The 13,169-nt window shown below is 28.3% G+C and overlaps 1 protein-coding gene across 1 annotated transcript; it reads right to left on the bottom strand.

Moving 5' to 3' along the window:
* Positions 1-5,339: 5,339 nt before the first annotated feature.
* Positions 5,340-8,978, bottom strand: LOC107463621 (uncharacterized). The gene is made up of 6 exons (XM_016082448.3): positions 8,463-8,978; positions 7,861-8,116; positions 6,765-6,801; positions 6,565-6,670; positions 5,762-5,872; positions 5,340-5,671 (listed from the first exon to the last, which is right to left on the bottom strand). The coding sequence occupies exons 1-6, from the start codon at positions 8,667-8,669 to the stop codon at positions 5,555-5,557; spliced, it is 834 nt and encodes a 277-aa protein (XP_015937934.1). The 5' UTR covers positions 8,670-8,978; the 3' UTR covers positions 5,340-5,554.
* Between the last annotated feature and the right edge of the window lie 4,191 nt (positions 8,979-13,169).

The following is a 13,169-nucleotide window of genomic DNA, read 5'->3' as shown; positions in this document are numbered from 1 at the left end:
TCTTATTTTCTGCTTCTCTTTAATTGCCTCACAAATGCAATCTATGTTTTTGTGCTCTTCCCCTTATATTTAATTATTTATATAATGTTTGGAAGGTCCTAATTGAAATTAATAGTAAAATTATTGTAATACTAATATTTTTAGAACACTTAATAATAATTTTCCATAAAATTTATATACACGCCAAAAAAAATTCTATAGAGGTTAAATAAGAGTGAAATATTTAAAGATGGAGATTATGTATGTTTTCTTTTTTCAAAATACCATGGACAAATTTGAAAATAACAAAATGTTGGAACGAATTACTTTTTTTTAAATTTATATAAAACAAATACACTGAAAATGAATTACATTTTTATTTATTGTAAATAAAAAATATCAATATCTAATAAAATAGAGTATGAGTAAGAAGAATATGAATATTATTATAAAACGTTGAGTCAATGTTGATTAAAAATATTAATTTGTAATTTTTCTTTACATTATACATAAAGCTAATTAAAACTTAGCAAGTTAGCATCAACCGGTAATTTAAATTATTTATCTATTATTTTCAATATGACACATATTCAACATTCATTTAATTTACATTCTTCCATAATCATACATTAGTTTTTTTTTTTGGGTATAAAAATCAAAATAGTGATATAATAATATGATATTGTAATTTTTTATGTTTTTAAAATTATAAAAAGTATACAAATTAAAATGTTTAATTTTTGTACGTTAAATATTTTAATTTTTTAATATAAATCAGATGATCCGATTTTTATATCTCTAATAAATTAGACAATTCAATTTTATTTTTCTAATTAAACTATTTCACATTTAAAAATAACAATTCAAGTGTCTACATTTCAATAAAATACCATTCCCACTCCAATGTGAAAAAACAAAAAGTTCATCATACATTCATACAATGATAAATTGCGTGTCTAAGATAAGAAGGAAAGTTTCCACATACTCAAAATTCAAGTTGTGCAATGACTGCATTGGGAATAAAGAGAGAGAGAGAGAGAGTGATTGATGAGATGAGTAATGAAGATTGAAGAGTCTGTTGTCTTTCTCTCTCTATGTATGAGGTGTTGAAGTGGGGAAGACTGAAGAGTAGTGCAGTGGCTTCTTCCAAGAACAAGTACATACAATTCAGCCTTTTTGAAAGGGAGCCTTTAAAGCCCAACTGGAACAATTGTACTTTCCCTGCATCACTGTATCTCTATGTGTCTTTTCTTTCTTTTTCTTTTTTACTTTTTTAATTAATTATTACTTTTTTATTAAATGTTTCGAAGGTAATAAATGCGAAACTAAATAAAATAATAAATATTTTTATTATTTTTTAAGGATTTAGATTCAAATATTATATTAAAAATAATAAAAAAATTTAATATATAAATTAAAAGTGGGCACTTTAAAAATAAAAAATTAGACACACAAGAAAAAAAATAGTAAGATAAAATATTATTCAGTTGATAATGTTTAAATTATTTAATTTTGTCTTCAAAACATCATAATTTTATTTCAATCGAATAAGTTCAACATTTTTCAACAAATAAAATTACAGGATAAATAATTAAAAAATATTAGCAAAAAGTTATCAAATTTTTTTTACTTCAATGCATTTTGTAATAAATAAATGTTAATTAAAATAAATTCACAATATTTTAACTCATATTTTTGTCTTTATAATATTACTGATATTAAGTTGTTAAATATAATTTTTAAATTTAATAATAAAACGATATTGAATATTATTCTTATGTGGTAAGTCTTACGGATGATATATATAGTTCATTTTGTTCACGTATAAATTCGTTTTCATTTGGAATAGATACGATATACGTCAATTTTAAAAGAATAAATAACAGTAAATACTTATAAAGTTACTATTCTAATATTTAAATTAAAAAAGATGTGAAATGAGTAATAAATATTTAGAGTGAATAACTGTGTTTTTTATTTTTTTTTTAAAACTATGATTTTAATTTTTTATCTAATATGTAATTAGTAACCACTTTTGAACCTTATATGAGGTTTAACAAAATAAGTCTGTTATAGGTATTAGTGTATGTGTGTGCTTGAATAAGCACGTTTTACTTAATTGCTAAGTTTCTCACTTATAGACATATGTGGATCCAGTTATAACTTATAGATTAAATATATTATATATATATTTATATAAATATATTAGTAACTAATTTTAATAATTTATTTTAATATACAAATAACATATTTATTTTGCAAAACATGATGGTTGATTAAACTAAATGAAATTACTGTATTGACGTTGTATGTTGTCTGAGGACAGGAAACCCTGCAATCTGAAAAGGCCTTTAACTTTAAAAACCTCAGTGAGATTTGATCTGATTCTCTTTTAACACACTTAACAGTAACGAATCATGATCCATCAATGCAATGCCAATGCACTCGGTCCCCATTACAACCCTACACCTCTTTAGCTTCTTACAATATTCATAACAAAATCTTGAATAACGTGTTCCCTCATAATATCATATCCATCTACATTTCACAAATTAAATAAAGCCTTCATTTTGTAGTAGTTGAATTACTATATATTACTACCTAGCTATATATGCTATCACATTGCACATTAATATGTATTGTCAACATGAGACATGCATAGCCCTAAATTTTATTTGTGTTGTAAATTAATTTAAAGTTGTTCGTATTTTGACTCATCACTTAATTAGACTAAAAAAAAATAAAGTTTAATTAGTTTATATTATTTATATTAAACAGTTATCTGACTTCATAGAAATCAAACACGACAATTAAAACATAATTTCACTTATTTAAATAAATAACTAATTCTTATTATCTTGTCTATTCATCTAAAAAAAGATCATAATAATTTTTTAAAAGAAAATAATAAATTCACTGTAAAAGAGAGAACTATTTATTGATAAATATTTTTTTAAAAAAGACAAAAAGAATACTTATTATTTGTTGAATAGATAATAAAAAGTGAATAGTGATTTGTTAAAGTTATGGTTATGAAAAGATGTGAAGGAATTGTTTTTTTATACTTTCAAATATAGATTTATCCACTCTAACACATATGTTTATTGATTTTAATATCTAATGATATTTTTATTCTTTAATAATTATATTAAAAAAAATAAAGTCAGGAGTGAGAATGTGTTCAATATTTTTATGTAAATACAGTTTTTTTAATATTATAATTTGATAATGTAAAGTATACTTTTTACATTTTTCATGATTTTATTCATATCTTTGATTTTTTTTATTGGTGTTTATTTTAAAGCCCATTTTTTGTTTTTTGTTTTCTCACAGATGTGGAAGTATTAGAATACTTAGGGATAAATTTATATATATTTTATAACTATTTACACTCTAATTAATCAATCTTATTTACATGTTTCGATGTGGTTATATCTATTTTAATATTTCAATCTTATATATTAGTCTGAACATCCGCAATTATATTTTTCTTTACAGTGAATACCTTCGTTTCTTGTATGAAAAATAATATAATCGGAAAAATTTTCCAATAATATTAATGTGTTAACAATATAATTTTCAATTCATAACTATTATGGGTGTGTTTGGCAACCACGTTGAAAGAGAAAAAGCATGTTACAGCTTCTTGAACGCCTCAATTTTTGGTTTGGCTAATTTTTTTATCTATAAACGCAGATTTTGGTTACAAAATCACGTTTACAAGAAGCAAGAATTTCTAGCTTATGTGTTATACTAATTGGCTTTTAGCCTTTGATATTTAACTTTTATTTTTCTTTTACCAACTTTATCTTTTATACATATTATTGTATTATCTATAGAATTCTTATTATTTCTCTTTATATAATATACTATATAAAAAATATATAAAAAAAATATAAAAAAAAATTAAACATGTACAAAAAAATAATATTATAATTTAATATCATGTCCTTTTTAGTAATTATCTATCTAAAAGTGATTTTAACTAATATTATCTAAATTAAATAATATTTATTTTATCAAAATCAATTTTAGTATAAAGTTGCCAAACATAAATTATATTGATATAAACTTACTTCTACTCAAAATCAATTTTATAAAATTATTTTTATTCAAACTTCAGTTTGACCAACTACAATCCAAACACACACTATGTATTGATCTAAACACACACAATGTTTTATAATTTGCCCTTATTGTATAGAGTGGTAGAGTGTGTTTGAATTTGACACGAGGAGGAGCTTCATTGGCTATACTTTGACTCTCAAAATTGGAGGGTTTTAAGTTTTTAACTCCAAGTCCAAGATTTGTTGGATGTTTCTAAAAGGGTGAAAGTTTTCGAAGAGAGTATAAGAGTGAAAAATAACCATTTTTACTAAATTTATAAAGAACACTTGTATTGTATAGTTTTTTTTATAACCTTCTTTTTATTAAAAAGGATAATCTTTATTCTGAACTCCATTTAAGAATATGTTACTGACCAATAAGTTGTATGTACAAAATGAGGTTCGAACCTTCGAGATTTGTTTTTGTCACTGTGTGATTTCTTTTTTTTCCCTCTTTTTGGTGCGGCTGTGTATAGACTATAGACTATAGAGCAGTGATACACGGACACTGATGCGGACATGGAACCGACACACAAATTTTTAATGTATTATTTTAATTATATAAAATATTTAAAATATTTTTTATTTTAATAAATAATAATATATACTATTTTTAAATTTATTTCAAAAATACATATTAAGAATAAGGTCGAGATACGTGATGGTATTTAAGTGTGTTCATAGTATAATTTTTTATTTTTTAGTAGAACACAGTTGGACACAACAAATATTATATTGAACATACAAGTATTGATAAATATTGTGTGTAAAATATATCTAACATGTTGACATGATAATTTAGCGAAGTGTCTGTATTTCATGACTCAAGATTCAATTAAGGATGAACAATAAGCCCAAGTGTACTACACTTTACACTTATGATGCGGTTATGCCATAATTTTTAAATTAAGCCCAAACTTCGAGCCCAATAAAAAACTGGGCATTTGACAAAAAAATTACTGCTAGTGAATACACACACAATCTCACACACACCATAGTTTTCTTTCTTTAGTTTTTTTTTTTCCCTTAAATGAGCTTTGTTATGTTCTTGTTATTTATCCAAAAATTAATAGATATTATAAGGTTAGGAAATGGAAAAAAGAAACCCTGTTTGAGTGTAGAACTATATTATATATATGTTTTTGAATCCATGAATTGGACTAAATGCTGGATCTTAATAATTCAACTTTTATTCCAAGATTTTTTTAATTGAGTATGGAGAGACTATACTATTTGAGTTATAACATAAATAAATAATAAATAAATAAAAATTAATTGAATATACCAATATAGTCTTGACTATCTATATAGCTTCAATCTGTTGTACATAGCACGAGATGTACTAATTGAACAATATATATATAAATTAATACGCAGAGTGCATTTTTCTTAGAACTTAATAATAATTTTTAATTAGAAAATTCTATGTTGTCATTAATTGAATTGTGAATGTGTGATTATTTAATTAATCAGCAATTTTCGATTGGGACTAATGGCAATTTACCACCATAAATCTCTGGAAGCTGGCTCTCATCTATTTCTTCTAGCAATGTTCGTGTTATCTTTTTGTTGTCCACAAATACTATCTGCACAATAATACATGCAAATTTTCAAAATATTTATATATTAATATTAATATCTCAACTTAATTAACAACATGAAGTGTGTGTTGTTACCTTCTTTTTGGTGTTGTTGTCAATAAAAGGATAAATAATTTGCCACACTTTCATAAACACATAAGGTGCGTGCAAAATGAAGAGCTTCCCCATTCTTTCTGGGTTGTAATCCTGCATCCAAAAAACAATTTTGTTTCCTTTTATTTCATCATTTTTGTATTCAAAGTGTTAAATAGTTGTGTCTTCCAAGTCAAATGCACTTTATCACTTAGCAATTAAGAGTTGAATGACAAATAAACCCTGAAAACTTATACTTCGGACAAATTAGTTTTTAAAAAAAAAAACTAATAAAATCTTTTAGGATAGTAGATGTGAATATATTATCTTTAAATTAATTTTCTATGATTAGGATAGAAAGTCTTAATTTAAACTAACTTGTCCATGTTTGTTATCTTGAAAGATTTTATTGATATTCTTTTTCTTTAAAGATTAATCTATCCAAAATGTAAATTGTCAAAAGTTTATTTGTCACTTTTCTCTATTATTAATGTTAATTAATATTTTAATTAGTCTTCTAAGTTTCTATCATAGATTCTATCGAACCAGTGTATTTATATCAATCATGCTACGTATATACAAAAAATCAATCGTGCTTGGTAGCTGATTTTTTGTGTGAAGGTAATATTTTTTATTTTCCATTTACAATGTTCAAAGTAATCAACTAACTACTTAGCAAGTTGAACAACAGCAAAAACAGAAATGTAACGGACACTAACTACCTGCAATTACTTCAACAAGTTAAAATTATTGGTAAGCAATTCATAATAAGCTAAGAACAATGGAAGATAGAAGTAGGGGCACACCTGCAAAATGGTTAGGGCATTAAGGTAGCCACGAATGTCACTGTTTGCATATCCCCAACCCTTAATATCTGCTATAGCACAAAACTTTTCTTGCCCCGCTGGCATCCTGATTCATCAAAATTAAAACATTCTTATTACAATTTAAGGTTCTTGCTTTTCATTTCTATAAGCAAAATTATACAAGAGAAAGGGATAATTACCTTGAACATAGCTTATCAATGGTAAATGCTACGAACCCTGTTACACAGAAACACATAAAAGAAGGAAAAAAACATGAGGGGACAACCTTCTCAAAAGTGAATTTTCTACTAAGTTATAAAAAGAAAGCAAGAGTGTATCTATCCTCAAATTTAGGAAAATGTTGCAACTTAAATCAAGATAGAAACTCATGTGCAGTTAACTTCACAAGAAATTGATAATTGAGAGTCGTTAGATGAAAATTTAGTCAAATTACTCAAATTATTTAACAGCTCTCAGCTATCAACTTCACATAAAATTGACTGCACATAAATTTTTATCTTAAATTAAATTAAGATTTAATGCACAGTTAAGTCTTACCTTAGAATACTTTTTTTTTTATTACAAGGACTTCATATATTTCTTTCTTGGAGAAAATGTGATTTAGGGCAATTTTTTTATGTTTTAACTTTTAAAATGTTGCCAAGGAAAAGTTTCTGCTAAATTTTTTGTTGAAACTTATTCTTATAATACATTAAGGGAGATAAATTTATGGGGAAAAAATAGCAGAAAATATATAGATTTTGCACTTTTTAATGACTTTTAAGAAGTCAAATTAAAAGTTTAGAGAGATAAATTTCAGATGAATCAATCTTGAATTATTAAATTGCATGTTTTCTCTTCTTTCTTTTATCTATAGTAAAATCTAAATTCCACTAGAATAAACTAATCTAACTTGAGCAGAGTTGGTCTGGTCTATCATATCTTAGTATATTGATTTTCATGTTTCTAACTACAATATTCATCTGAACTGAGATCTTGTTGAAGCATTGAAATTTGTCAACCATTTTTTAATTAATTGTCGTTTGGTAAAAATTCCGACCAAGATGTCTAGAGTTATGCTAACTTTGGCCCCTTTCCAAATTTTATGCTAACTCTGCCCCTAATGATAAACACGACTAGTTGAAACTACATAATACGTGTCAACATTTAAACTTACAAAACCCCTCTAAACATCTTCCTCTAAATTTTGTGTTTCACCTTTTAATATCCAACACGTGGACAACTAATTAAGATAATGCTAATTTAGGAAATAAAAGTGAGAAATGAGTAACATACTTTTGAAGCCATCACCACCATCACTTCCTTGATAATGTTTGGCAGCAAATGCAAGAACTATAGGTCTACCCTGTTTATCAAAGCCTTGAGAGAACAATTTCCTGTGTGCAAGTTCCTCAGGAATCTCTGATGGAGACACTCCATTTGGCACAAAAGAGAGTTTCCATTTCAGGTACTTAAGGAACATGTAAGAAGCTTTCTCCACATCCAAGTCACGTGCCCTCAAGAACCTTCTAAGTGTTAAATCATCTACATCCTACCACCCCATGACCCATCATCAAAAACAAACACAATTTGCATTCAAATCATCAAAGTTATAAACTTTTTCCCATAACAAAAAATGGGTATTCTTCAATTATGCTTAATAATCATCCAAAAAGGCATAAAAATCAAGGTCAACGATTCACAAATCATAACATATATATCTATTTATCCAAATTATATGCCACAAATGGTTAAAAAAGAAAATGTCCCATGAAAATTTCTTCATCCAAATGGGTTTGATATCCCCATCAATTAACATCAATATGGTAAAAAACAGATCCAACATTATTAGGAAAAACAAAAGTACTATGATGATGTTGGAAACTATAATTTGGTACCTTAGAAGCCGGATCTTTGCTTTCAACAAAAGCTCTCATGAGAGTGATTTTTGTGACCTCAGCATCACTGCTATCCTTCAATAATGAACCACCATTTTGAGCTGTTGTTGTTGATTCTTCTTTTTCTTTCACCGAATCTAATGTTTCTGCCTTTGATGATGATGATGGTGATGATGATTTTTCAGGTTCAGGATTCGTTGACTTCATTATTATATTCTCTTTTAGATTTCTCTTCTGGGAATTTTTTCTTTGAGCCTCAAGAGCAATACAAAATCCCTATAATAATAATAATAAATGAATAATATGGATCATAGTTTATCAAATATATATAAGTGCTTGAGATGGTGCCAGAAAGGGAAGATTTTTTTTTTCATCATTAAAATTAAATTCTGATAGCGATTCTGTGGTTTTGGTGGTTTGAAATTTACACAACTTCAACTACCACATCGTATTCCCAATAAGTTGTGTGCTTTGATTTTTTTCTGTTTCATTTTTGTCTCTTCTGCATCCTTCCTTTGGTGTTTTTTCCTGCTCATAACAACAATATCAATAAGAATAAGAACAGCAATAATATGAATAAACCACAACAATTAAGAATAATAATATGAATATAATGATATGTGTTAAAATGCTAGAAAGTCAAATTTTTCTCCGAAATTTTCGGCTAAAAAAATTCAATGTACAAGAGAAATGTAGTCATAAGCAATTAAGCATTAAATGAACGTTTATTTTTTTAGATATTGATAAAATTATTGGATTATATGGTATATAATATGGCGGGACATATTGTTCCACCCCAAAGTAGCGATTTTGTCTTTTTTTTTTCTTATTATTTATCTATTATATAAAAGAAATATGAGGATAGTTTATCATCAATAATAATAATAATAATAATTTTGAAATTAATTAACTACTAAGATAAGAAGTAACAAAATTTATGCTTCACATATACAAAATTATAGCTGTTTAATTGTCTCTTATATGGTTTTTTTTCTCTTTTATCTTAAAAAATTAGCTGTATCTTTTTTTATTTTTAACCATCAATAAATTTATTCACTAATATAATTTTTTATTACTCATCTGAAAAATATAAAATTTTGAATTTTTTTCATCTTTTTCATCTTTAAATAAAAGATAAAATTATAAACTATGAATTTAATACATATAGTATTTTTCAATTAAGTGATATGTCGGTTAAGTAGTCAAATATTAGTTGCATTAACCAAATTAAACAGGAATAGAAAAAAATCAATCATATATTTAGACGCGACAAAATGGGGTGGACTAACCTATTAAACCTATCAAAAAGAGTAGGTTGGATTAAAATTTGAAATTTGCTAAATTAAAAAAAAAAATCGCGCAAGCCCGTGAGTTTTGACGCAGATTGACCTATCGGGGCAAAGGTTTTGTTTAGTTTGAGAAGAACAATAACATTTATTTGATGATGATAAATATTAATGGTTTGGGCTAAAAGCTTAATAGTGTGTGTAATTTGTTTGGTTATTGTACAGAAAAATAAACTATCCAAAATTCTCTTGGCAACACACTCTTCTCTTCATTAGCTCGTAACTACTGTACCCAAACACTTTCTTTTCTTTTCTAAGCCAAAACCTATGTGATTACTCACAAATTAAAGATGAAAAGATATTTTACAAATCAAATGGTAAGTTCAGATGTTTTCAAGCAAAGTAAAAAAGATGGATCACCACACTTATGCATTAAAAGGAAAAAAAGAGAAAAAGGTCAAAAGTTGGAGTCAGAAAATAAAATAAAATCTAATTTGATGTAAAAAAAAAAAAATCAAACACGATGAGTTAGATCTTCTTGCTGTATATTTTTGGGTAAGAAAAAGAAAATATAGGTTGTTATCTCTGCTGTAAAATGTCACAATTGAAATTTAAAGCCAAAGAATGGATCAATGGTTCGAATATTTGAAGTCAAAAGAAAAAAAAAGAAAGAAAAATAGCTAGCCAACTCCACCAGCCATGTAATTTTGCTGCTATCCCATCACTTCTCTATATTTCTGCTCTGATTTTTTGGGAAGAAGAACAAAGTCAACTGTATTCTACCAAGTTCAAGTTTTGGAAGTTTTATTCGTATATAAAAGAGTAAACGGTTAGAAATTGAAGTAAAGAGAGAGAACCCACAAATTTGAACCTACCCAACACCCTCACCACTCAAGTCTGAAATTTTGGTAGCAATACACCTACACTAAAGGAAGCATTTCGCCAATATGGAAGGCAACATTGGAGAGTTTTGAAATCGGGTTATGCTTATAGCTTTCAAGCTGTTTTATTCTTCTCCTTCATGGTTCTTTATCAAATCTTCTGTTTTCTTTAATTTTATCTTTCTTTGTTTCAATCAATAAAAAAAAAGCATGAATGTGAGGATTTAAAAAAAGTTATTGAAAGACAAGACAAAGAGAGTTAGTTTGGAGAAAAGCCAAAAGATCATTTCTATCTCTTTTATAATCTATTTCTGTTTTATTCTTATACTTGAGAGGTATTCCTTACTAAACTAAATGAGCACTTAGTGTTAAAAGTATAAAGAGTGAACCTAGTCAAATCAACCTTAGTTAAAAATTTGGTTTGTCTCGAATAGGATTAGGCAAAATCCTAGAAAATTGGTGAATGTAAATATTCTAAAAGATAGTGAAAATTCTACTATAGTTATAGTGAAAATTGAATATAGACCACATTATATAAGAGTGGTTGAACCAAGATATATAAATGTATACTTTTTTCTTCTTTATTCTGTTTCTAGTTCGTTCGTTATGAGATAAAAATAAATTACTTCCTGAGATATAGCAGAATTTGTTCTTGAAATTAAACTCCCAAGCCAATTCATTATATTTGCATCATGAGTACACACAATCCTTCATACACCATTCCATTCCCTGATTGTCCACTGCACAATAACCCATACAGAAGAAAAATTGGTCCTTTTCCTTTCAAAGCAAAACCCCAGACAGGATTTCAGATAGCCTGTCTAGCCAGGCAAACTTTGTTTTACTGGCTACACCAGCTCCTTATTATAACCCAAATCTGTCCAAATCCAAAGTACTTCGACATGGATACCCCTTTTTGCACCATACCAATTATCCAAGGACCTATACCAGAAGAAATGATGTGGTATATCTGGGCTCTGTCTTCTCTCTATCCATGTGCTATCATAATACCACTCTTCCCTGTATATCACATCCTGTGTAACCGCACTGAAGCCCAGTCTCATCTAGTCCGGTTATTTGCTATGTATGCGCCACTTGGGGCATGGAGAGGAATGTTATATAACATGATTGAGCAACACCAATTATGGGATAAACCCTCCAGGACAAAGCGGAAATTCTGTTGCTTTGTCACCCTTCAGAGAGATTATTTCACAGAATGTAAAGCACATACTGTGAATGCACATACCATGAACAAAGTTGATATTGTTGGGTATTCCACCATATGGCCTACAGATGAAAAGACAGTCCTAAATGCCTTGGCTAAATACCTTTGCAAACTTTGGCAGCCTGGACTATTTGGAGAGAGAGATGTAATTGAGGGACTCCCGTTTCAATCAGAGGTCCCACCAATAACCCTCCAGGAGTTTCAGTCCAGATTCATAACTTCAGGAATAATCAATCAATTTGGACAGTACTCTTTTTATGCACCAAGAGACCAACCCAGCACGTCTACACATGTCCCAAACAGAAATTCTGAAGAAGATCTGAATTCTGAAGATCTAGGTGGAAGGGTGTATGCTTTACCACCAAGCCCAACCAGAGTTGATGCAGGAATACCCGATGATGCTGAAGGCCCAAAATCAGACCCATATGACCCATACCTGCAAGATGCCCAAGATCCAAATGAAGGAAATACTGAAGACCCATTTCTCTACCTAGGGACTACCAATCCAGCTTCTGATTCATCATTCTCAGATGGAGATGGGACCCTTCCAGAAGACTATTTCAAACCGTCCCTTTATTAAAGCAATGGCCCCACTATGTATAATTATTAAGTGTGCTAGAATAAAGTGACTTTCGTCACATGTCTCAGAAAAGTTAGAAGATAAGGCTTATCCTTATCCTTATCTTCCAGTTGGCATTGTAAGATAGGTTTGTTTAGATTTCGTAAGATAAGGCTTATCTTTATCCTCCAGTTGGCATTGTAAGATAGGTTTGTTTAGATTTCGTAAGATAAGGCTTATCCTTATCCTCCAGTTGGCATTGTAAGATAGGTTTGTTTAGATTTTGTAAGATATCAGTTCTATCTAGAGACCTCTATAAAATGAGGAACTCATCCCCATTTGTAATCAGACTTGAATGAACATTGTAATATATCCACTTTTTCTATCTTACAAAATGTTCTAAAAATTCTCGTTCTCTCTCTGAAAGCTTAGCTAGTGTTATTTCCTTCTTCCTCAATCCAGTGCCATAAAAATATGCTCTGAGCTTGCCTCTAAAAGGGGATCCTGCTCATCAGAAAATGGCATGGAAAGGATCCATGGGAATTTCTCATAGTGGAAAAGGGACTCAATGTTATAATGCTAAGTTTTGCTCGGACCCTTTAATCTCACTCGTTTTCATGGTTACAAAGAGTGATTGGGATAAGCAAACAATGTATTGTTTCATTGTTCTCCTGAAGTACTGGAGATTCACCCCTGTGGTATCAGAGCCTAACTCTTATAAGAGGAAGAAGAAGGTATTACTAGTGAAAGCAAGTA

The sequence above is a fragment of the Arachis duranensis genome, chromosome 8 (genome assembly GCF_000817695.3).
Source record: "Arachis duranensis cultivar V14167 chromosome 8, aradu.V14167.gnm2.J7QH, whole genome shotgun sequence".
In the NCBI taxonomy this organism is placed as follows: Eukaryota; Viridiplantae; Streptophyta; class Magnoliopsida; order Fabales; family Fabaceae; genus Arachis; species Arachis duranensis.
The sequence above is the reverse complement of the archived record's forward strand: the minus strand, read 5'-3'. Positions and strand labels throughout refer to the sequence as shown.

What these genes read in the sequence shown, in the direction of transcription:
- LOC107463621 (XM_016082448.3), bottom strand. Translation starts at nt 8,669, where the DNA reads ATGAAGTCAACGAATCCTGAACCTGAAAAATCATCATCACCATCATCA. An exon ending in TGGTGGTGATGGCTTCAAAA is followed by an intron (nt 6,802 to 7,860) that starts GTATGTTACTCA and finishes TCTGTGTAACAG; the next exon opens with GGTTCGTAGCATTTACCATT. An exon ending in ATTGATAAGCTATGTTCAAG is followed by an intron (nt 6,671 to 6,764) that starts GTAATTATCCCT and finishes TTGATGAATCAG; the next exon opens with GATGCCAGCGGGGCAAGAAA.